Source organism: Sycon ciliatum, chromosome 13, assembly GCF_964019385.1.
Source record: "Sycon ciliatum chromosome 13, ocSycCili1.1, whole genome shotgun sequence".
NCBI lineage: Eukaryota > Metazoa > Porifera > Calcarea > Leucosolenida > Sycettidae > Sycon > Sycon ciliatum.
Window position 1 is genome coordinate 14255731 of NC_088655.1, and position 26399 is coordinate 14282129.

Below are 26399 nucleotides of genomic sequence, written 5' to 3' on the forward strand. Positions count from 1 at the left end.
CCTGCACTAGCCCTGCACTAGCCCTGCACTAGCCCTGCACTACTAGCCCTGCACTAGCCCTGCACTACTAGCCCTGCACTAGCCCTGCACTACTAGCCCTGCACTAGCCCTGCACTAGCCCTGCACTACTAGCCCTGCACTACTAGCCCTGCACTAGCCCTGCACTAGCCCTGCACTAGCCCTGCACTAGCCCTGCACTACTAGCCCTGCACTAGCCCTGCACTAGCCCTGCACTAGCCATGCACTAGCCCTGCACTAGCCATGCACTAGCCCTGCACTAGCCCTGCACTAGCCCTGCACTAGCCCTGCACTAGCCCTGCACTAGCCCTGCACTAGCCCTGCACTAGCAAACACACATGCTTTAAAATGAAATTTTTTTTGCATGAAATTTAGAAGAAGAAAAAGCAATCAATTCATGGCGACTATAATTGCTGTGGTTGTTGCTGTTGCTGTAGGGAACATTCCAGCAGATGTGGATCAGCCGACATGAATACGACGAGCAGGGCAGCACATGCGTGGACAGAAAGTGTCCATAGGCAGTTACAACGCAACAAGTAGCAAGGGAGGATGGAGGAAGCAAGGAGAAGCGATGGAGATACTACTAATGAAGCAAGGCCGGTGACTGAACAGCAACTACGATAATAATAACAACGATGAAGCAAAGAAGAAAACTGATAGCTATAACTTGGACATCATACGAAACCAGCCAGCCATGCTACACACACACGCACACGTCACATGCACACACACACACACACACACATCCAAACAATATTAGTAGTGTGTACAAAGAGGAATAGGTAAAGAAAGCACAAAATTGCTCAAAAATGTATCAATCAATGTACATAGCACACAAATACATGAGAATGCATGTGTAGTGCATGCATGTCAGCCGTCTACTCGCTGTTTATGTTTGCTGTTTTTGTTTTGTTTGGTTTTTGGTTGGCTGCCCTGTTGCTCACAACCTGTTGCTCACAACTTATAACATTTTCTAGGTTTGGGTTTCTATGGACGCACAATGCTGACATAGATCAGAATTGCCATGTTGCAATGACTACCAGCAACAGCAGCAGTGAATGTGTAACTAAATGTAAACAGTAGCTACAGACAACATACAGGCAACACAGACAATATACGAATAAAGCCAACACAGGGTACACAACAGTGTTCTGCAAGCTCTAGATCATCAGCTAAGCAGCGAGGGCAAGAATAAAGACAGCCATTGGGAATTATCTTCTGGAGTGATGAGAAGAAGTACCACCACTGCTGCGATGTGAAGATGATGGTGGTGAGGAGGATGCTGGTAGACCAGTTCGAGTACGCAATAGAAAGTCCTTGCATGCTGCATCGTACATCTGTGATGACATGAGCAGCACAGGCGCACACACACATGCACGCACACACACGCACATACACACACGTACATGCACACAGGGGAATAGGCTGTTACAACCACATGTTACAACCACAAACGAGCATGAAGGCAAGCGCGGCTAGATGCAAACTTGACTCACACTCAGATTCCATTGAGCAGCACATAGCACAAGTCAAGACAAGACTGTGATGACAGACAAAATCTGCTTAGGGGCCATCCGTAAATATAGATATTTATCTAGAAACAAAAACTAGTCGTTTAGGGGGGAGGGGGTTGAGCGCCTGTTCGTTTCTCAAAAAATATCGATGCACATTTTGCATGCGTGAGCATGTCCAGAGGGTTTACCGGGTGTTAGCGGCCGTCGTGAGTCCCCTTTGGGAACGGACACGATAATTTATTTATTATTTTTATTAGCATGTCCAGAAAAAAGACCAAAAATATCGATACTATGTACCATTTGTATGTGTTCGTTTCTCATGGAGGGGGGTTGAAGAGAAACGACTAGTTTTCGTTTCTAAATAAATATCGGTATTTACGGAAGGCCCCTTACAAGCAAGAAAAACAGCTAGAAAAACAGCTCCTTTGTCACAATCTGCTTCGGCATGGATGGGAGTTTCGTAACAAATCGTACATCTGCAGACCATTACAAATCACATCCACACAAATCGTACATCTACACACCATTACAAATCGTACATCCCCACACCAATACAATACAAATCATACATCTACACACCATTACAAATCGTACATCCCATACCATTACATACAAATCGTACATCCACACACCATTACAAATCGTACATCTACATACAAATCGTACATCCACACACCAATACATACAAATCGTACATCTACACACTATACCAGACATTCATATTACGGCCGCTATCAACAAGTTTTAGCTCAACATGATCAGTACCTCCCCCTGCACTCCTCAGTCCCCAAACACACTCCATGCGAAAAAGGCGTACACAGCCTACACGTAAAGTAACGATCAAGCCCAGTTGACATTCAACGTAACACACACACACACAGTACAAGTGGTGAAGATGGTGGTGCTGGTGTTGGAGGTGGTGGTGGTTTTGGAGGTGTTGATGTTGGATGTGGTGGTTTTGGAGGTGTCGGTGTTGGAGGTGGTGGTGTTGGCGGTGATGGTGGTGGTGGAGGTAGTGATGGGGAGGGTGTTGGCAGTGAAAGTGAAGGTGGTGATGGATGGTACAGGCTACACTACAGCAATGCTTTCTTCGACTCACCAACGGCCTAGCAAAGGATGCTGCTGCTGTGGAGGAGGCATAAGTTGAGGAACTGTGCATTGTTGAGTGCAGTCCGGATCGCGACTGCAGCTGCAAGTGGGTGTCATCACAACCATGGCAGCATAATCAACTAACATTACAACCCAACATAGGAATGGCCGTCACGACACTGGACAAGAACTGGCAACAATGTCCCTCCCACCCCAGTTACACAGCAGCAGCAGCAGCAGCAGCAGCAGAAGCAACAGCACCTCCACCCTTAGAAACACCACCAACAGCACATTTCATCCTTAGAATAGCCGAACAGTTACACCCAGCCAACACCAGCACCCCACAGCATGGGTGGTGGTGTACAATTGCAAGCCCATTGTACGGGTTGAAAGTTTCCCACAATACAGTAGTACTGAGCCCACAAGTCAGGTAACAGGAGAAGTCACGTGTCCAGCAACCGGAAAAAGCTTCATAGCTGCTCAGCTGTGTACTATTCATGCAACATGCTGCTGTTTCATTGAAAACACCCTCTTTCTTAGCTATATCTACCCTTCCAGTCCATCTACAAGCACGGTATTTAGCCTGCCCTGAGCAAACTTTAGTATGTTCAGAAATCAATCTCCAACGATAGTTTTAACCCTTTCACGGTCTCAGAATCCAGTCAAAATGAGGCTATTTACAGAATTCAACAATTTCGTACCTTGATTCATCCATAACTTCAGTTTCCCTTTGCTGATTTTCATGATCTTGGGCTCTCTGGAAAGCTCTGGACACGAGCAACACGCCGAGCTACAATTCGACACCAAGCGTGCCGTGGATCCAGCGCTGCAGCGCAGCGACATCGCCCCAGTGCTTGATTCACGACGATAAACAAGATTCAACAGCCATTTCCCTCTCCTTGCTCACATCGAGCTCACATTTTTTGTGAGGAGTGCTGCGAGTCCATACTCTCATTTGAATCCGTGTCTCTATGGCGACAGCTAGCTGCAAAGGGAAAAACCCGTCCTCAAGACCCAGCTCGCCCACTCAAATCGCAAATGAGCCGTGACGCAGATCGCGAGCTTCGTAGCATCGCAGCCGTTCACTCTATCGCTTCGGCGATTGTTCCTACGGATAGCCTGGAGCTTTCTCTTCAACCTAGATATTTAGATGTTCGAATTTGCTCAAAAATTGACTGAGTTACGATAGTTTGAAAAAATCGATCACCGGTGATCGATTTTCAAATGTGAGACCGTAAAAGGGTTAACTTACAGGGAGAAGCGTAACCTCTTTCTCTCTACTGACAGTGTGACGAGGTGTATGTAATTTCATCAAGGAACGTGTCAAGGAACGTGTCAAGGAACGAGTCTTCATTATGCAGCCAAACAAAGCTCAGGCTGACTGGATTGGAATTTCCTAGACTATATTGCCACAATTTCACGTGGATTATACTAGTACATGTGTCATACGGTAGATTCAAAGGCAAGGCCTCGGCGCTAACACTCACTAACAAAACCTACACAAGTCTACTTAGATAGCTCGAAACGGTAGCAGATCAGCAGTGAGACAACAGCCCATCTGATTGCCCAGGTCATGACGGTGTACAGTACGAGTGTGTAATAAAGGCAGTGTGCTGTATCAGGCCCCATGTGTACAGATGTGTACAGACTGGGGATTATGGACTCGTGAATGCAGAATTTTGCATAGACATTATTTACCCCCCAACACACAGCAAGCTCATTAACTCACCGATTTAGGCACTGCAGCACTAGATGATGATGAAGCACCAGAGTTAGATGGAGGTACTGGGAAAGAACCTGGAGCTCCCGATAGCGACATATGCTAGTGTACGGTAAAGGCACACACACACACGCACACACACACACACACACACACACACACACATACACACACACACACAGAAATGCACGTACAGACACACACACAGACACGTATGCACACAAACACACACACACACACACACATACATACATACATAGAAGGAGGAAAACTTCCTTCTGCCAGCGGAGAGGGCTCAACACAATAAAGTGGAGCACTATTACACACAAAAGGCACAATGGAGGTTTACAGATTTGTCGCAACTCGGAGTTTCTTGCTCAATGCAATCATCAGGCATGCAATCATCAGTCGACTGATGATTGCATTGAGCAAGAAACTCCGAGTTGCGACAAATCTGTAAACCTCCATTGTGCCTTTTGTGTGTAATAAATAATATAATTATTATATTATGTTGGACTCAGAAGACTGAGAAGCCCAAGATTGGTGACGTTGTCCAAAGGTGACCAAAGTTACGACACAGGGAGTTGCAATATTGGAGGTGAGCTGAACTCAAATAGTCAGTCCGGGCTCAATTAATTTATATGCAATGGGTAAAGCGTAGTTACGGGCTGAATTATAGCAGTGTATTTGATGTGCCTGCTAACCCCGAAGTACAGCGGTGGTAGCTGAAATCTGACCCCAACGCAGTGCGCTCACATTGCAAAGACGCAGCACATTGCGCTGGTAACACTAAGCAGTAGAGACGGCTAGAATCGGTGCTGAAATCGAGCACGAAAATCAGGATTTCAGTTGCCAGCACTATAGTTGGCACACAAAGACGAGGTAGACATTCAACATGCCATCATCCTGTTGTCTACTTACAGGTAGGAAAGCAGCAGCAGGCACGGGAGGCATGGCAGGTGCAGTGGCTTGACGGCGTTGTGCATACTCACGCACATAATCATCATACGACTGGCCAACAGCAACAACAACAAGCCAACAACAAGAACAAACAATGCAAACAATGCAAACATGACAACATGAATCAGCAGTCAGCAAAACGCTTGCAGCGCAAGCACAACAAAAGGACACAGGGGCTACACACAATGACAGTTCACATACATTCCAGCCTTAAATAGCAAAAGAATAGCGGTAAAGTCGACTCTTTCTTCAAATACCTGTGCACCTATGGGGAAAAGTCTAACGCCACCTCAGATCAACCTCAAATAAATGTTATGTCTCACAGCACTATCAGTACCAGACGCAACAAAAAAGCAGCAGCAGCAACAATGGCAGCAGCAGTAGCAACTACAGCACGGGCAGCAGCAGCAGAAGCAACGGCAGCATCAAGGAGCAGCAGCGATGGCAGCAGCAACAACGGCAGCAGCAGTAACATTAGCAGCAGCAACGGCAGCAACAGTAACACAAGTTAGCAGCAGCAACAAGCAGCAGCAGCAGCTACGGCTGCAGCAGTTATAGAAACAGCAGCAGCACTAGTGAGAATCTCAGTAGAGCTTACCCCGTGTAAAATAGTACTCTTGTGAACTCCAAACTCCCGTCCAGAACTAGAACGACGAGATGTACGCGAGCTGTAATCAACAAAAGATACATACATGTACATGTATGAGAGGAAATCAAGACGACATGACGACATGATCTGTGATGAGAGCAGTAATATCCCCAGATCACAGTGCAACAGATAATGCAGAATCATGAGCAGCAGCATATATACAAATTGCAATGGCAACAGAGCACACAACACATACCATGTATACTGATTGCATGCAGGCACGCACACAAAAGTCACAAATGCATGTTAACACACTTGCATGCACGCACGCACCCACCTGCACACACAGACACAGACATAGGCACAGCACACACAGCACACACACAGACACACACAGCCAAAGACAGCCAAAGACAAAGACAGACAAAGGCAGACAAAGACAGACACACAGACACACAGACACACACACACATGGTACCGTACTTGGCAGGAGGCGGAGGAGAAAAGCTGCGGGATCTTGAGCGTTGTCTGTGTGATCGAGAATGATAGGAATCCTCATGGCGTGAGCTAGCACCACCAGCAGCACTAGCACCACGATGGCGATCGTGATGATCCGCACGTCGAGAGTAGTCACTAGCACCACGCCGATCATAGTCAACGCCGCCACGATCACCACGTCCACGATCCCTCTCTCTGTCTGACCGATCCAATTCACGATGATCTCTTGCACGATCTCGGGCACGGTCTCGCGGGGGGAAATCACGCTGCTCTCTGTCTGCCCCGCGATAGCGTGACCCTCTGCCATCGTCATCATAGTCTGGAGGAAGAGTGCCACCGCCACCGCTGCCAGCAGCAGTAGGTGCACCACGTCGACTATGACCATGTGATGACTGTGCACTGTCCCAGCTTGCAGGTGCATTGCGTCGATGGTCGCGGTCATGTGGCCGGCTGTCGTGTGATCGGCCGTCATGTGACCGACTGTCGTGTGACCGGCCGTCATGTGACCGACTGTCATGTGACCGACTGTCATGTGACCGACTGTCATGTGACCGGCTGTCTTCGGCAGCAGGTGCTGGATGACGGTGCTCACCGGCCCGACTACGTGCCAGGGCAGCAGCTGCATCACTGCGTGGCGACCGAGATCGGCCTGATGAGGATGCTGATGGTGCTGATGGTGCTGATGGTGAGGCAGGACGATGATGGTGATGAGAACGGTGAGATGATGATGATGCCGCTGGGCTACCGGAGTGTTGCTTACTACCACTGCCGGTGGTGTTCATTGCAGATGTAGTCGCAGCGGGTGATGCTGCTGAGCTTGCCACCGGCATTAGCGGACTAATTCCACGTCTATTACAACAACATAGAGTACACATTGACCAGGAGAAGAAGAAGAAGACAGGGGCACATATAGAACACAGCAGCATACAACACCATACATACTGGTTGCTACTGCTGTGGCGGTGCTGCAGCTGCTGCTGCTACTACTACACACACTGGAACTGTTGCTTCAGCAGCAGACTGATGATGAACATCATTGCAACCTGACTGCCTATGCATTGATTATCTATCAAGGAAAGGAAGCAGGGCAATCAGTCGAGAAGACTCGAATAGCAGCTACAGGAAACATGACATAGTGGAACAAGGCAGACTTCATGCTCAACAATTAGCCATAAAACTGGCACCTGGAAAGTGGACAAGAGTATCGACAACAGCCGCGCATGTACTTACGTGAAGAAGTGTGCAAGTCGTCTCTCTCTCTCTCTCACACACACACACCATGTACACGCGCACGCACGCACGCACGCACGCACACACACACACACACACTCTCTCTCTCTCTCTCTTGCATACACACACACACACACACGCTTCCATGAGAGAGAGACAACATATCAACAAGACACATGACAAACGGCAGCAGCAGCTGCATAACCTGATCAAAGCATGGCGGAAAGCAACATGTGTGAATATAGCAGCACTACTCTACTTCGGTACAAGAAGTAGATGATAGGATTGATGCAACAACAACGGCGGCTGTAGAATATGATGGTGGTGGTGATCACGGTGATGGTGGCAATGTGAAGCTGCTGCCACTGGCACCGCGAACTTAGCCAAGTGCTGCCACCACCACCACCCAGCACGGCTAGAGAATACACAAGTCCTACAGTCCAAGTATTGTGTGCAAGTGTTGCGGCAGTATGCACACAACTCGCCATGAATTCCATGCAACGTATTACATGATAAAACAGTCCTTAGTCCACTGCACTCCCTAGTCCAGGTGTACCACCAGTGTCCGGTATATCATCCATTGTCCATGCTAACTGGTCCAGGGCCACTGTCCATTTCACCAATCTACCACACTTTCTACTTTTGTGTATGCACGAGGCTGTGTAGGAGGTGGTGTGCCGATGCCAGAAGAAGCAGCACTCCTCATTCGATAACAAAGCAATCCACACGGCTTGACTTCGGGCGCCCACAATCGTCAGAATCGCCTTTACCTCGGTCAGCACTAGCATTTGGACATGGTCGCGCACAGACGGGCTTGTGATACTCCAAACATTTAAGCATTCAAGCAGATGTTGGCGGAGGGAAAATGCAACTAGGCGAATAGTCCACAGCCTACTGGATAAGTCGTCCAGGTGCAGCATGGTGTTGCAGCCTAAACACAAGCACTTTGCGCCACTAGCATGGCATGTGAGTGACCAAACACTCACAGTGACAACCATCCTATTGGCAGTATTGCTGTGCAACACCATCTGCAGTATGTATACACGGGGGGCAACACCATCTGCAGTATGTATACACGGGGGGCGCATGCTCATACACCAAGCGCGGCCAGTGCTGGTGACCATGGTCATGGCCGTCAAGGTGGTTGGTAATGGCGGTGGTGGTAGTGGTGATATTGCATTATGAAAGTCACTACGCAAATCTGGGCCGGTGAGTGGGGTGGTGAGTGTGAGTGTGGTGGTGATGGTAATGACAGTCATGAGCACTGCATAGTGGTAGTTACACTCAAACATCCCACTACTTCTTTCCCTACTCCTAGAATATACATGTAGAGGAATGATGCTTTGTCTCTGCTGCTGCTGCACACAGCATATTGTCCCAGCAAGCAACACCTTCGCCATCACAGCAGCATATACTGCTGATTTGAGTAGTATCCCGTGCTTCAACATCAACAATAAAGAGTCTCTGCTAACACTGCTACTGCTGCTACTTGCACTAGTGATACATCTAGCATTATAGTCCAGGCCAGTATTGCCATTGCTACTGCTATTGCTACTACTAGTACTGCTAAGTTCTTTGAGAATACTACCACTACTACTAGAAGTAGTAGTGCCTGCCGCGGCATCATAGCCACAGGCACAGTTACAGTTACAGCTACAAGAGCTGCTCTGCTGTAGCGATAGCAACAGCCGCGCAAAACTGCTACTGCTGCTAAGGTCCACAGCAGCAGCAGCAGCGGCCAATTGACGACAAGAGCAGCACTGTTGTTGCTGCATGCAGCACGTGCTGTGAGAGAGACAGAATGCATGGTTGCGTAACGGCAATGCACCCACAGCTGCTTCCGATAGAGCTGCTAGTACTGCAGCAGCTGTCCCACTGCCACCTACTACTGCTACTGGCATGACAACTATACTAGTACAAGAGGAAGACGAACAAGTCCACATCAATGTGTAGTAACAGCAACAGCTTGTCCACTCTGCTAACCTCGAGGATGATGATGCTGACGACGGGTGTGCTGAGCTAGATGCAGTAGACAATTTAGAGTTGGTACTGCCACTGCCACGGTCGCTGCTAGATCCAACAGTACGTGATGATGATGATGATGCTCCCGCTGCTGCACTGGAATTGTACATGCCGCTGGCATGCAGACTCCTGCCACTGCTACTTCCAGCAGGCGCACTTGATGTCGATGACGAGATGAGTATAGGCTGGAATGCCTTGTGCTGAACGACTGGTTGTCCGACACCGTGACCCAAGGCAGCATGGCCACTGCTCATGCTGCTGCTGCTACCGGTGTGCTTGCTACTTGCACTACTGTGGTTGTTGCTGCCACCACTGCCGCCACGGCTTGCACTGGACCTATCCGGGAATGCAACCATGCGGCTGCTGTTGCTGCTGTCACCGATATATCCTTCTCCTTCGGTGAAGAACAGCCGGCACAGCGCCTCCCCAACAGTCGGCTCTACCTCCTATTAGCAAAGGGCACAGGAGAGCACAGTTATCCAGCAACACCACACACACACACGCACACACACTAGATAGCACAGCGTATCTTCTGATAGTGCACAGTTCACTGGGGATATCTTCAAAAGAGAAACACACATGCTTCTTCACATCCAAACAAATAAACAAGACAACTCCAAATAGGTAAGTACAGTCGGGGACTGAAGAATCAAGTTGACGAGCCAAAATGCAGCCTAAAGTCGAAATTTAACGACTCATAGTTTTTATGGATGCAGAGTCAAATGATGCTGGCCAGAGAAATCTACGACGATCCGTTCGTCCTATAACCCCAATTGAATTCAAGCAACTCCCCCAAAACAGGAAGAGTGAGCTCTACTAGTCGACAGGGATTCGTATGGAAATGTTCACTTGAAGCGTCATTCGTTAGAAACTCAGACAAAGATAAAGCTTTCAAAACAAGTTGTCTTCAGAGCATGGAACCAAATGGTGTTAGGACGATGAGACGGCGACACACCGTTTAACCTGCTATTCCCAATCAGACGACCTATTTCACGATGTACTGTAAAACATGGAATTTTCGGTGTAACTTTAATTTCGGTGATTTCGGTGGAGAAACCAGGCACTAGAGTAGAGTATGCAGTGTATGTGAACGGAACGCTGGTCACCTCATTCTACATTACACCTGAAAACTGGCAGGTCCCTGGCACCGAAATTTTAATGCACCTAAAATTACATGTTTTACGGTATGCGTCAGCTGCGGCTCAGCTGTTGATGAACGACAGTGCTACTAAATGAAATCGGGTCGCGTGAGTCAAGTTTGCGCCTTGCACCATTTCGTAGCCCAGTGTTCGCAGATCTAGGGCTGCGCAACGCCCGGCGCGTACTCGAGTGACACAACTGGATTTCATTGAGCAGCACTGTACATGTGTACATGCACATGTAGCTGCATGCGACGGCACAACAGTAAAAGACCGTTGTGTGGAGATGGATGCATGCTATGCATAGTGTCACTGCACTTTGAGTACTCATTGGTGCATTCAAGTTACATTCAATGGAGCACACCATCAGTTGATTATTATGAAAATAGGGCAACACGTTTGATTGGGAATAAAGGTTAAACATAATGTACTGCATGATGTACTGCAGTCTTCTTGGACCAACACCATTCAATCAACGGCCCAGAAGACTACAGATTCTGAAAGTTTTCATTTTCGTCCGTGCCTCTACAAAAGAAGACCGATTCAAGTGAAGATTTCTGTACAATTCTCTACCTCAGTAGGGGGTGCACTCTTCCTATTTCTGTGGAGGTGCAGACACGTTTAGGGAATACAAGACAGATGGGTGCGGTGCAGCTTCTCCAGACCAACACACATTCGATTCAGCACTCAGAGAACTACACGTAGTGAAACTTTGATCTTTGGCCATTACTTCCCCATGCAGTTTAGGCAGCGCATACAGTAGCCTGCATTTCAGATGGGGGTTTTTTTAAATTAAAGGGGAAGTTAAGGCAAAAATGAAAATTTCATCAGTTGTAGTCTTCGGGGTGCTGAGTCGAATGGTCTTGGTTCGAGAAAGCTGAGACGCTCCCTTCCTACTTGAATCCAGTGTTGCCACATCATTATAGCCAAATATCAGTAGGATAAAAAAATCAAAATGCATCATCCGGGGTCTTCACCCCCGGACCCCCTCCCCTATACAGCGACCTCGATACACGCACACGTGCGGCACTGATAATTAAAAAAAATTCACGTTTTGCGTGAGACTCAGGCTGAGTTTGCCGATTGTTCTCGAGACGGATGATGATTTCGCTTAGCGCTTTAGGAGAGAGCTATGGTAACACGCGTAATGAGCAGTAAAAGCCAAAAATCTGGATCATGACTTCTAAACCACGCATAAGGTCAAACTTGGACACTTTCATGGCTGTTGTCGGCAGGAGAAGGTCAATTGTCGGCAGGTCGTGACATGCCTCAACAATCGGCAGGCTACTGACACGTCGGCAGGTGTGGCAACACAGTGAATCCCAATCGAACTCGCGCACTTCCATTGAAACTGGGTGACTGCGCCCTACTAGATGGGGATTTGTATGCAAAATGTCACTAAAAGCGCCATTTCGTTGTTATAAAAGCACGGACAAAATGGCGCTTTTAGTGACATTTTGCATACAAATCCCCATCTAGTAGGGCGCAGTCACCCAGTTTCGGTGGAAGTGCGCGAGTTCGATTGGGATTCAAGTAGGAAGGGAGCGCCTCAGCTTTCTCGGACCAAGACCTTTCGACTCAGCACCCCGAAGACTACAACTGGTGAAATTTAGCTTTTTGCCTTACCTTCCCCTTTAAAGAAGGCCGCACAAATCCTCAGGTTGGGTTGCAGTAAGCAGTGAGAAGTTGCCCAACCAGACAAACTCTACACCAACTAGCAGCCTCTGAGCCTGTTCATATGAACTTTTTCCATCCCAGAGTGAGCTCAACTCGGTCAGAATACATGTACATACACACATACACACTTAAACTGCCTTCAGGACCGAGCTGAAATGCACCTCGGGACGCACATGCATACAAATATCCATATTCATCCGCAAGCAACTAGACTCCCCATACAACTAAATGAGGTTGGGGTAAACATGCATAGCCATACTGTGGGATTAAAGTGGTGCACACGTGACGGCTGGAAATTGATGGGGTGAAGACGTTCATGTACATGCATCACATATTCATCCCGGGACAAACACTCCAACTCAACAGGGCCTCATTCTTCAGAATCTTTAAAACACACAAGGCAATGGCTAATGAATGCGGCATGCAAAGCAGTCTAGTTCAGTTTTCGCGGTGATTAGGGTATGGTACATGGTAACAACAGGGCACAACAATTACCTGCCCATCACGGCCAATCTTCACAACTTTGTTTTCGTTCCAGGGGTTCTTCAAGTGCAGTGTACGCTGAAAGTCCAATCGACCCCTGCAACAACAACAGCAGCAGCATCAGCAATCAAGCAAAATACAATTGAAACACACTACAGGTGTGCGTGCGAGAGAGCATAATTATACACACCAGGCTTGTAGTTAAAATGGCATAGTGTGGCACTGCACACCTCTTCATGTGTTCCAATGATTTCGGTCCAAAAGCAGAAGGAGGGTAAAATGGGGCTAAGCACGCAAAGCTCTGCAAGCATGGTGCCAGAGATTAGGCAATGAGAGTGTACATTGCCACTTACTTGTGAATCCACTGCAAGCGGAACAAACCATCCAGCTGCTCCGGCAGCATGTTGTGAGGTAAGACCCATGGTATGATAGTGCCATCGCGTATTGCTTCTGAAGCTAACCGTGCCCAGCCTGCAGATGCACACACATGCACACACACACACACAGGGACGGACACACACACACACACGCCCAGACAAAGATACACATATACACACACGTACACGTACACACTAACAAGAAAGAATAATAATAAGAGAATCCACCCCAGTTTGATACTGCAGATGTACAATCAGCAAGAGCTCTTTTTTTATATACCAGAATTGCCCAACATTGCATGCTACACTACAAAAGGATGTCCCGGCTAGGTTTCATGACAAATAAAAAAAGAAATTCTGCTCCAGCTGCTCTGGCCGGGAGGCAGGAGCAAGCAGAACACATGCCGTCTCAACTCAACACACTGCTCTGCAGGATCTTATTCTAGGAGGCGGAACCCATTAAGCATGATGAAAGCAATGCACTAACCTTGAAACTTGCCACTCTCCTTGACAGAGAATATCAGAATGACGTTGTTACATTCCTGCAAAAGAATCAGCAGCAGCAACAACATACCACAAATTAGAGCTAGTCAGTGAATTCATCACGAAAACAAAGCAATGCTTGTGCATACATAGGTGTATCGGGAAACAGGACTGCCCGCTAAACGGTGGTGTTTCACACAAACTTATACTACGTCTCCGTTCCCATCCCACATTCTACAGCAAACCAATTCCCCTCCGCAGCCAGTGAGGCAGGTGTGTGTGTGTGTGTGTGTGTGTGTGTGTGTGTGTGTGTGTGTGTGTGTGTGTGTGTGTGTGTGTGTGTGTGTGTGTGTGTGTGTGTAGTGTCTGTAGGAGACAGTTGTGTTTTCTTGAGCTCTACTCCCAAGATCTCCCCCGCCGTTCTGGGGGCCCTTTCCGTGTGGTGAAGACCAGGAAAGGGTCCCCCAAGGCCTCGCTCGTTTGCCTTGCAAGCAAACCGCGTGAGCACATCTTTTTTGCACAAGTGGCAGTGTTTCAGTCGCGGGAATTTGAATCGAGAAATGGTGAACCTCGGTAGCTGTATTACTAATGATGGCCAGTTGTCGGTTGAGGTTTCTTCCTGTCTTGCCAAGGCCTCCCGGTCTTTTGGTGCCTTGCGTTCTGCTGTCTTCGGAAACCGCCACATCTCTGTGCGTACCAAGACTCATGTTTACTCTGCAGTCGTCCTCTCAACGTTACTTTATGGCTGTGAGTCATGGGCTGTCAAGGCAACCGACACCCGCCGTCTGTCAGTGTTCCACAACCGCTGTGTTCGGTTTATCCTGGACGTCAGCAAGTCAGAACAACGGAATGAGCATCTCTCCAATGCAGTCATCCTGGAGCGGGCTGGTTTGCGATCAGTGGTGGAGATGCTGAGGACGCGCCGTCTTCGCTGGTTGGGGCATGTCGGACGCATGTCGGACTACAGAATACCGAAGTGCGTACTGTTTGGTGAGCTCCAGAAGACGCACCCTCGCCACGGGCCACGCAAGCGTTGGCGTGACAACATCGTGATTGACCTAGAGGAACGCCACATCAATGACTGGTACAGCCTAGCCGAGGACCGTCGTGCGTGGAGACTGGCCTGCAACACCATCCAGCCGCCTTAACCTATGTCTCGGGATTTCAGGTGCCACTGCGGCCGAGATTTTTGCCGTCGCCAGGACCTCACTCGCCACTCGAAGTTCTGTGCCGCGTGACTGAAACACTGTCGGTCCTTTCAGGATCTGCCATCATCTTTGGATGGGCATTATTGTATTGTATGTGCGCGTGTGTGTCTGTGTGGAGTGGACCAACACCTTGGCACTGCATCTCGAAGGGTCTAATAGCTAGAGAGGGTTGAAAAAGGAGCATGGTGGTACCACACAACATATCGAGAGGCCCAGGGAGAAGAATACACAAACTGTGTCTTACCCGAAATGCCTTGTTTAGCTTCTTCTCGTTGAATGACAGAGTGGCCCATACATTCTAAACACAGTGCAGACCCATGAAATACAACCACAATGAGCTGATACGACAAAGCATTGTGATGAAACAAAGTCAACCTGTCTGTGATAAGAAATGAACACCAACAAGAAAAGCTGAGAGACCTAAGGCAGAACAGGGATAGATAGAAAGAAGCAGAAGCAGAGAGATAGCGAGAGAAATAGATAGATCGAGAGACAGAGAGAGAAAAAGACAGAGAGAGACATTGAGAAACTTACCCTGCCTTTGGCAATGCCTACGTTTTCGTGGTTGTTACTCTTGATGATGAAGTAGCGTGACTTTCGGAATAGCCTTTTATTCGGTTGCTGATTAACATCTGGCAAAACAAGAAACAAAGAGAAACAACCAAAAATCGTGACATGCAAGACAATCATAAAGAAAGATGGCTCCAACATGAACATGACAGGATACAGATGCTACCCAGAAAAGGATACACCAGCTTCACCTAGTAAGTGGCCACAAAAAAAGAGAAAAAAAAAGAAAAAAAGAGGTACTCGACACCAGCAACACGCTAATATTTACCAGGAGTGGCACAAAAGCAGCAACCACTGTACTTTGCTACATCACAACACCACAACACAACACAACAGACCCAACAACAGACTGCCAAGCATATCCCCTACAGCTGTAGAGCTAACCTGCTTCACAAATTCAACAACACCAAAGCGGTTACAATATCTACTTCCAGAAAAAGAAATTGAAAACAACTCGCACACGAAAAGCACTGTGCTGCTAAAGCCAGCAAGTGCCAATAAGACAAGTCAACTGGACAAGGAATACAGCTTTGCTGCAGTCAAAACCACCCAAGCAAAGTGGTCAAAGGACTGGACAAAGAGAGAGACAGCACACCACACTTCACAGCTGCATATCTCATCCTCAGCAGGTTTCGGAGAGTATTAGTTGTACGGGATTATTCACACAGGGGGAAAAAAACACAGCAGCAGGCCAAGGGAATGCAGTAGTAGAGGATAGTAGTGAGACTTTTTTCATAGAGATACGCACAACACCCATGCCTGCACAGGGCAAACGACACCCAAGCATGGTCATACCTGGCCAGAGATCCACAGTGAACAAGACCATGCCTGGAGAAGGCCTAACCAAATTTCCACTGCCAAGGTCTAAAACTCCACACAGCAACTAGAACTAAGCTAGGTCCACAGAAACTAGTAAGTCAGTTCCACATAAACTAGAACTAAGCCAGTTCCACAGAAACTAGAACTAAGTCAGGTCCACAGAAACTAGAACTAAGCCAGCTCCACAGAAACTAGAACTAAGTCAGTTCCACAGAAACTAGAACTAAGCCAGCTCCACAGAAACTAGAACTAAGTCAGTTCCACAGAAACTAGAACTAAGTCAGTTCCACATAAACTAGAACTAAGCCAGTTCCACAGAAACTAGAACTAAGCCAGCTCCACAGAAACTAGAACTAAGTCAGTTCCACAGAAACTAGAACTAAGTCAGTTCCACATAAACTAGAACTAAGCCAGCTCCACAGCAAGCCTGCATACTGCAACACTCACAGAAAACAATCCAGCAGTGTTGCAGGAACAGAGCACACACAAATGAAAGCAGAAAGAGCCGGAGTGACACACAATATGGCTGTTTCGGGTGTGACGTGTAAACATGACCACCAAAAGGTGCGAGGACCGCCAAATCCCAAGGCGTGAAGACCGCCAAAACCCAAGGCGTGAAGGTCGCCAAAAACAAGGACCGCCATGACGCTGGCAAAAGTTTACAAAGACCACCATGACCTTGATAAGGGTGCAAGATAGCAGACATGGCAACAACCATGTACATGCACGTACATCTAATGTATGTATGTATGTATGTATGTATGTATGTATGTGTGTATGTATGTATGTGTGTATGTATGTATGTATGTATGTATGTATGTATGTATGTATGTATGTATGTAGGGGGAAGTGGTCCCGTCCACCGCAAAGAGGGCTCAACAGCGCTGGGGTGCACTGGAGCTAGTACACAATGGAAGCGGTCCTCACCAAGAAAACACAATCCGTTGCTACTCCGAGTTTCTTGAGTTTTTCAATCGTCAGGCAACTTTTCTAACTAAAGCAGGGCTGTCAGGTCCACTAAAGAAATACACAACCACACAGCAAGGCGCACAAAAGAGAAAGCGTGAAGTGTGAAGAGTGAAGAGTTACTGCTAGGTGCAGGCAGTGTAAAATATTGATATCAATTGTCCATTACTGTAACAAGCGCTGAATGGAGCACGTAAATATGGAGTTAACTAGCGCATGCCTGGCGTCAGGAGGTGTAAGGCCATTACGGTGCTATATTTGGCGTTAATCATAACAATAATGGTGCAGTGTGTCTGGTTCCATTGGGCATCAGGTTGTTCTGTCCATGTCCGGTTTTACGTGATTCCGTTATACTTATACGTATATATATATATGGCCTTACACCTCCTGACGCCAGGCATGCGCTAGTTAACTCCATATTTACGTGCTCCATTCAGCGCTTGTTACAGTAATGGACAATTGATATCAATATTTTACACTGCCTGCACCTAGCAGTAACTCTTCACTCTTCACACTTCACGCTTTCTCTTTTGTGCGCCTTGCTGTGTGGTTGTGTATTTCTTTAGTGGACCTGACAGCCCTGCTTTAGTTAGAAAAGTTGCCTGACGATTGAAAAACTCAAGAAACTCGGAGTAGCAACGGATTGTGTTTTCTTGGTGAGGACCGCTTCCATTGTATGTATGTATGTATGTATGTATGTATGTATGTATGTATGTATGTATGTATGTATGTATGTATGTATGTATGTATGTGTGCATGTATGTATGTATGTATGTGTGTATGTATGGGAGGTGGGGGTGTAAGGGAAAAGTAAGACAGGTGACATCACACACTAGCATGCACTAAAGCTACACCAGAAAGTCGTAGCTTCTCACATACACTAGTGTGACACAACACACATCACACACCACACACACGTCTATCACATGAACATCTGCTTTTCTCTACCTACTTCGCAGTAGATATGTTCAGAAAACAACCTTGCATCACTGTGTAATCGAGCACAATCGTAGGACACACGGTCAACACACGGTCAACACACGGTCAAAACAAGGACAGTATACATACTACAGTACTGCTCAATGAAATCCAGTCACAGCGTCACTCAAGTACACGCCGGGCCGTTGCGCAGCCCCAGACCTGCGAACGCTGGGCTGCGAAATGATGCAAGGCGCAAACTTGAGTGACTCGACCGGATTTCATCGAGCAGCCCTGTACGTGTACTGCTGCTGCACTATCACACCACGTCAGTAAGTATAGTGCTGGGCATTGAAATCCCCGGCCATAGGCCACACTTCCTGCTCAAAAGTGCATCCTGAGTCACATAAGCGTGATGCCTTCCGTGTATACAAGCCTGCTTAGTTCACACGTTCACAATGAAACGCATAGCACACTTCTTAGCGAGTGGTCAGATAATATGCAGCCAGCACAGTAGAAACCACGTCATGTAGCTCCAATATCAGCACTTTAGCTACGCCAATAGGCCGGCCGGGATGAGACTCGCAGCCAAGCCACTAGGGAAATATCACGATCATCTCAACCCATCGATCCGTGGGCAAAGCGCGCAAGAAAAAGACAACTTGGAATAACAGCAACAAGAAAAGAGAAGCAACACCCACAGCAAACTGACCTGAAGGAGAAGAGGAGATGGTGACCTTAGTTCCACTGCTTGCGGCATGTGCTAGCTTTGCGGAGACCTCCTTCTCAGGCTTCCTATCACCAGCTGTGGACTTGTCGCCAGATGCTGCAGACGCAAAGCAAACCGTGAAGAAGGTTACAGCAGTGTTCTCTCGCTCTCTCACTACCTCTCTGTCTCTCTCCCTCTGTCTGTCTGTCTGTCTGTCTGTCTGTCTGTCTCTCTTTCTCTCACTACCTCTCTCTCTCTCTCTCTCTCTCTCTCTCTCTCTCTCTCATACTCATGGGCACGCACACAGACAGCAGACAAAAGCAACACCCCCCCCCCCCCTCCCAACCTCCTGTCACACAAAGTTTCGTAAGGGACCACACAGCATCATCACGAAACGAAAAAGTTTCGTTCTGACACTCCCCACCCACCCATACCCCTAAACGAAAAAGATTGACTTGACACGTAGAATGGATTGATGTTTCGGCTAGTATCGATATTTTTCAAAACAAAACTCGTCTCGACCCTCCTAAACCATGAACGAATCTTGTATATTTTGTGTGGTGGATCGACAATGATGGACGGCTCCGCTAAGCTTGCACAGTTTCAAGTAGAGTTTTTGTAGTACAGAGAGGGAAGCCACAGCTACTGCACTGATCAATGAAATCTGATCAAGCGAGCAAACACCACACTGGGGCGCTGTGCAGCCCTAGACTTGCATACACTGGGATGTGAACTGGGTGCATGGCGAAAACTCGATTCACGCGATCGGATTTCATTGAGTACCACTGCAGAAGCAAAACACTGAGCAAAAGATATTTTCACCAGTTCGCACTGTACTGATTGCACTTACATCTCCGAGAAGACACTCTGCTACTGTTGCCGTTGTCCTTAGCTTCAGCCCTGCCACTGCCTATAGGCTTCTCTGGCGTCTTCGTTGCTGTGCCCTTGGTGTGGCCTTGACTGACAGTGCTCAAAGAACGGTTGCCATTACTGCTGCTCGCGTCCTTTTTCTCAGAGCTCTTATTCTTGTCCTCCTGACTACCATCAGCAGCAGTAGTAGCAGTAGCAGCAGCAGCAGCAGCAGAATCATCATCAGCAGTCGCAGCAGCACCGTCACCGCTGCTCACAGTATCAGTTTCATCCGGGCGTTGTATATCATCATCATCATCCCCGCCATAATCCAATTGCTCCATCATATTCTGATTATCTTCAAGGTCGAGCAGCAACGTCACTGGGCCGTTCTGATCAGCAGTAGCTGCTTGAGTGTCAAGCTGCTCCATGTTCAGCTCTTCGAGGACTTCAAAGTGGCCCATTTCCGGAGATGAGCTGCCATCAGAATCGTTGCCACTTGGCACGCCGTCGGTGACTACTTCATCAGCCTGGTTCTCAGACTGAGATTCAGCCGTAGTGGAGTTGTTACTAACTTCACACACTTCAGAAGAGTTCAGTGCTTCCTCCGCCGACTCTAGAGGCTCCTGGGCAGTCTCACATGACGGTGTGTCAATGCCGCAGCTAGTAGGAACAGTCTCAACGTCGCGCAGAGCACCTTCAGCCGCTTCGGAATTTTCCTGTGCATCTTGTGTAGGTGATGGTTCATTGTCCGTACCGCCATTGGTCTCTTCACACTCCTCGCTTGAGTCAAGTGCTGCTGGTTCTGTCTCTGCTACTTCCGACTCCTTTTCCTGTGTACTGCTACTAATAGAAGCTGCTGATGCTGCTGCATCTTCTAAGTTAGTAGTTCCACTGGGTGCTACGGTAGCAATTGAACTAGCAGCATCAGCATCAGCATCAGCAGCTGTGGTGATGTTGGTTGTGCTGGATGTGATTGTCTTAGCTACACAATCACTGACGTCGGTTGTTTGCTCGGTAACAGAGTCTGCAGGATTACTGGCATCTTCCAGCGGCATAGCATCCAGATTGGCCAGTTCCTCTCCCATAGCAGCTTTGCTTACGTTCGCAGTTGCAGTTATACGTGAAGACGGTGGTGACTCATCAGCAGTTGAGTCCATGGGCTCTTCCGACACCAACGCGGCGTCACCATGGCCAGACTGAGTATCTGATTGCTCAGTCGCGTCGGCTGGACAGTCCAATGAGCGGTCACCACTGCCCTTCTCGCTTGCAGCTGCTGGTTCCTCGCAAACCGTGGCAGCAGCAGCAGCACCGATATCCATTGGTTGCTCTGTGTCAGCAGCAGCAACACCGGCGGCCACTTCCACATCGGATACCTTGACATCACCTGCAGGTCCAGCGGTGACGCTGGGCAGCTCAGAAGCAACGTCCTTGTTTGGCGTGGTCGATGGTGTGTCCTGCGGTGTGGCTGCCGGAGTTGCCTAGTTACCAGCAGCAGCAACAGCAACAGCAGCAGCAAGCAGCCAGAACAAGGGCAACACGACAAAAAAAGAAAGAAAAAAAAGAACAGCGTACCATTAGCATTCCAGCCCACTCATTATTGCTCATTGCAATACAGATCATGAATAACGACTGTAAAGGAGAAACTTTCGCTAGTGATTAAATTTCGCTACTTTCGCAACCATCACGCATTCGCGAATTTAAATCGCCGCATATTGCTCAGTACGTACGTCTATTGGAGACAGTATACGATCCCAGAGAGGTAAACATCGCAAAAGTTCCTCATCGTGAACCAGCCCCTTTCGTGAAAACGCAGAATTTGCGCGCCGTGAAAGTTTATCGCTTTACAGTAGGTGCGCTCGGTGATATCCGACCTGATATCCGACCTGATATCCGACCCAAAGTGCAAAGCTGGCGCCCGGTAGCAGTACTGATTACATCATTGTACTTGTACAAGTGTACGTCCAGCCGCATTCGTGCCACTTCCAGGGTGTCAAGGGCCGTGCAAGTTGAGTGCACCAAATACCGGGTATGCACTTTGGGTCGGATTTCACCGAGCGCAACTGTACTGTAATAGCAGTAATTTTCGGTGGTGTAATATTTTCGGTATTCTCCAAAATCGGTGGTGCGGCGGAGGGAAATTTTCGGTAAACCCGTTTTCCAGGTGAGTGTACTAGTACCAGTACTGGAACTTTCGGTAAAAAATGTCGGCACCGAAGTTACCAAAGATAAAACACCACCGGAAATTTCTCCTTTTACAGTACATCAAACAATCCTAGAGGTCCGTTGTGCTCTGTGTACCCAGGCGTACATCTATAGGCGGCGGCATTGCGCATTGCGATGTGTTCTCGCTTGGTGCATAGTCGTGACATACGGCGACACTAATTGTGGACAGCCTCGGATAGACACGTCACTTCTGCTCTGTTTATTTTCACTGCTGACTGTAGCCAATAGTCTCGTGGTGTTCGTTCCCTGGTAGTTTGTACCAGTAGTGTACAGTCACTGTCACCAGCAGTATGTCGGACACAACAGCTGCAGTGAACGACAACAGCATAAGAGATACTAGACTGCCTCAGCAGGAACCTGCACCATTGGGCACAGCGTCGTCGTCTCGCACAGAACCGAAAGATCAACGTAGTACCAAGAGTACATAACCCCCCAGAGTGTGCAACTCCGATCCAGCTCTGCATAGGGTCTTGGTCAAGCGGAATCGGATCTTCTGATGTCATGCGTACACTCCACACCAGCGCAAGGCCGGACTCGAGGCAGGGCACCATTGTTTTTGATCCGAGAGTACCCGCGACTCCCCGGGTTCCCCTCAGATGTGTACGGTATTATGAAGCAAAAATCCGAATACGCTCGACCAAGACCCTATGCAGAGCTGGATCAGGCGTTGCACACTCTGGGGGGTTATGTACTCTTGGTAGTACCAATGTCAACGCTGAGTCAGAACGTGAAGCCAGCACATCACCTAGCCCAACTCCAAGACCGCATCCCGAAGCACGGCCTAGCAAATCAGATGGCAAATCCGCTCTCAAACGAACAAGAGGTCGCTCATTGAGAGCTGCAGCTTCACCAAGCAGCATCACAAACCACAGGTGAGTACAGGTAGTGCATCAATGGCATCTCTGTACATCCACACTGTGCCGCCCATATCCATGCCGCATAGTTTAGTAGTCTGATAGTCCCCTCCACAAGTTATGGCTTACAAAAGTAACGGCTATTATCCAGCAATGACAGCATTGTCCCATCCAGGGGGATGATTGCCGTATTATCCGGGGTGTTAGCCGTACCGGGGTCTAAAGCATATCCCCCTTGGGCCTATTTCGTATTTTGTTGACATTTGGACTTTTGGAGTCTAAGCCACATGTCAGACTTCGAACATAGTGCCATACAATTCGCATGTGTTTGTGTAGACGTATCGGGGTGATACTTGACTTGCCACCACTGTACATATCAACCTCGGGTATAACAACAACCCGTCAGTAACAACACTACTATCTTTAGACTAAGTAACCACTTGAGCGCATACTTTCAACCTCGCGAATAATGACAACTCGCCAATAACAACACTTTTCTCATGGCTGATCGAAGGTCGTTATTCGCAAGGTTGAGTGTACACTTTTCTAATTGTCCGCAAACTCCAACGCAGCCACTTACACATTTAGGAAACTTCACTCCTCAACTCCAAACTCCAAAAACGGTCTCTTCACTGCGATTTAAATTCAAATTTACATTACACCAATTTTTCAGGCCTGGCCCATCATCAGGGTAATGAATGACAAAATTTCCATTGCATAGGTACTTATGATGATGGGCCAGGCCCGAAAAATTGGTGTAATGTAAATTTCAATTTAAATCGCAGTGAAGAGACCGTTTTTGGAGTTCAGAAGTGAAGTTTCCTAAATGTTGACTGAACATATCAAACTACACGTTGCGGTACATAAGACAGAGTCTAACCTTTCCGCGTGTACGTTTAGGTCTGGGTGTTGTCTCCACTTCTGCTGCATCTTGAGTAGATGTGTTACGCTTGCGTGAGGATCGGCGTGAAGATATGGCAGTAGCCGCAGTAGCTGATGGTGATGTTGCTGCGTCCTCTGTAGCTGTGACAGCTGCTGAGCGACTACGCGGCGTTCTGGCTGGTGCCTTCGCCAGCTCCCTGGCTACAGCAGCGGGGTCTAGGTCTTCTTTCTCAGCAGTTTCGGTACTAGCTGCCGCACCATCCACAGACTCGTCAGATTCGGTGGCAGTACTGCAAATGGATGTCTTACTATTGGCCTTCTTGATCTTCTCTTCAGCTGCATCTACTTCTTGCTGCAACTTAGCTCTCTCCTTCTCTAAAGCGGCACGCTTGCCCTTGCCTGCTGGCTTATGAGGCGGCGAGGCTGTCGAAGATGCAGCAGCCTTTACAGCACTGGCCCGTCGACTGGAGGTGCGAGTAGGTGTTGGCTGAGCTGGTGTTGCGTCAGACTCGGCATTCACACTGGGGGACTGTGCAGCAGCACGGGAACGACGCTTAGCACGGCCTTTGGGCTTTGCAGCCACAACTGCAAGACATAGAGAGAGAGAGAGAGAGAGAGAGAGAGAGAGAGAGAGAGAAAAGAGGAGAGGTATGTCGTGTTTGCCACGGCTATATGCCTACTACTGATTCGGCCACTTGACAAGCTGCATCATCCTTGAGAATGTGATGTACAATGTACTACAACTTGTAACATAGGTAACAAAAAAGTCATTCCGCCAGATTCTCGTGCAAGCCACGAAATTCATTTTACTTTTTTAAATGCTTTTTTTACTGACTGGTAATTTAGCTTCACCATCTAAGCACCTACACGTTTCTTTGTTTCCGTTTTGTTCGATACCTCTGTTTGACGCCATTTGATGAAGTGTCTCTTCATGAGCGAAAGTGTGGATCATTGATCGACTCTAACGCGAACATGCGAACAATCACAATAATAACTGCAGGGGCGTCGCACACGGTACGGTCACTACGGTATTGACCGTACCACTTTTTGCCCCAGATACCCCGTGAATCAACAAAATACACTGATCTGGGGTCTAAAATTCCAAAATGTTCGGCTCCGCCACCACTCCCCCACGAGTAAATTGTACGTCAGATGGCTGACCGTACCACACTAAAATACCTTCCGACGCCCCTGAACTGGCAACACAAAATTTTAATGCAAAATGATGACCTCTGGAGGGCTGTCCACCTTACAGCGATGAAAGCCGTGGCTGAAACTCCAAAATACCATGCATAATATTTACAATACTTTAACAGTCGATCCGGTTAGGAACGAACTGAGGGAAAGTGCCGAACAAGGCCTTGAGGAATGTAAAATAAAAGTCAACAAACAAGAAATAATTTGGAGAAATCAACAGCTACGAACAATGGCACATACCTGCCGAGTCTTCAGGTGTACCGGCGTCAGGGTCTTGTTTACTGTTATCCATTGCCGTCTCTGAAACGGTGGAGTCCTGGCTGTTAGTGTTAGCACTGGATACTTGGTCCATGCCAAAGGTTCCTCAAGCACAGTACAGCAGTACTCATTAGCGTAAAAATTAGAGAAGTAAATAACTGACTAAGGTCACAGAATGCACTCCTCCAGGACCGGCAGGCAATACAGCAGTGAATACAACGGAATCTCTCTGCCCAACTGTCTCAAACGAACCTGGCTACAGAGAAGAACTAAGACGTGTATGATGGGAGAGAAAAGCTAGCTAACGTTAGCTAGCTGCCTTTGCAAGGCTAGCTTGGACCATCATCAGCAAAAATGAATTATTTCGGCCACTTCGAAACTACTCGATCGTACTGTACTATTCGTACATACGAAACCCCTTCCCACCGCCATGTTTTAGATGGAGGAAGCATGGAAACAGATCGATTTATTTTGCAGTACAGATTGTACTACTGAAATCGGATAGGTTTGGAGATCAAAAACGTTTCTCAGCTAGGCCTAGGCGGGCCTAGTATTCCATAAAACCGGATTCGATCAGTTTATCCGTTTTTTAACTTTTTTTGCTCAGCTGAGCTGAGCTGAGCTGTGAAGTATGATGTAATCAGCGTAAAAGTCACGATAGTGACGTCAACACTGGTCAACGCGCGATTATGTAGGTCCACGTGACCACGTCTCCACGATGATCTTCCAGCCCTTGCGCAGTAGGCCTTTCCGGATTACAGGTCGTCCCTCGTTAATACATAATCTCTGGGACTTGATAAATGTTATGTATTAACGGGGTTTATGTACTAAACGAAAGTGTACATAACTTGCTTGTGTACCAGAAACTTTCACTTTTTTCAGCTTTTCTGAGTGTTTCTTGCTACGATGACTAGGGAGCGAGATATTCTTGATTCCCTCAATATAACATAAAAATTATGTTATAACGGTCACAGTCAGCGAAGATTCTACAGTTTACATGATACATGCGCCCAGCCGCGCCTGTACAGTCACTCGGAAAAAGCAGAGCTTTGCGGGTTGTGATGTGCGCTCTGATTTCTGAGCTATTTGCGTCCACAAGTAGAAACTAGAACACAATGTGCCTCCACTGGAAGGCCGAAAGACC

At 47.8% G+C, this 26399-nt stretch overlaps 2 protein-coding genes across 3 annotated transcripts in view; one reads left to right on the top strand and one right to left on the bottom strand.

Annotated features, from left to right (window-relative positions):
* LOC135829028 (actin-like protein 6B) overlaps nucleotides 1–1060 on the top strand; it is a 14824-nt gene extending 13764 nt beyond the window's left edge. The window contains exon 16 of the mRNA XM_065341432.1: nucleotides 456–1060. Coding sequence (XP_065197504.1) covers nucleotides 456–536 — 81 coding nt within the window. The 3' untranslated portion in view covers nucleotides 537–1060. The remainder of the gene's footprint in view (nucleotides 1–455) is intronic.
* On the bottom strand, nucleotides 358–25621 carry LOC135829027 (mucin-19-like). Of its 2 annotated transcripts, XM_065341430.1 has the most exons (16): nucleotides 25238–25621; nucleotides 23799–24385; nucleotides 19840–21319; nucleotides 18993–19106; nucleotides 15542–15639; nucleotides 15252–15305; nucleotides 13804–13858; nucleotides 13293–13410; nucleotides 12952–13036; nucleotides 9602–10086; nucleotides 6374–7237; nucleotides 5900–5969; nucleotides 5263–5352; nucleotides 4351–4443; nucleotides 2632–2721; nucleotides 358–1355 (listed from the first exon to the last, which is right to left on the bottom strand). In XM_065341430.1, the coding sequence occupies exons 1-16, from the start codon at nucleotides 25347–25349 to the stop codon at nucleotides 1230–1232; spliced, it is 4521 nt and encodes a 1506-aa protein (XP_065197502.1). In that variant the 5' UTR covers nucleotides 25350–25621; the 3' UTR covers nucleotides 358–1229. The 2 variants fall into 2 exon arrangements, with proteins under 2 accessions (XP_065197502.1, XP_065197503.1); XM_065341431.1 differs by lacking the exon at nucleotides 2632–2721.
* Between the last annotated feature and the right edge of the window lie 778 nt (nucleotides 25622–26399).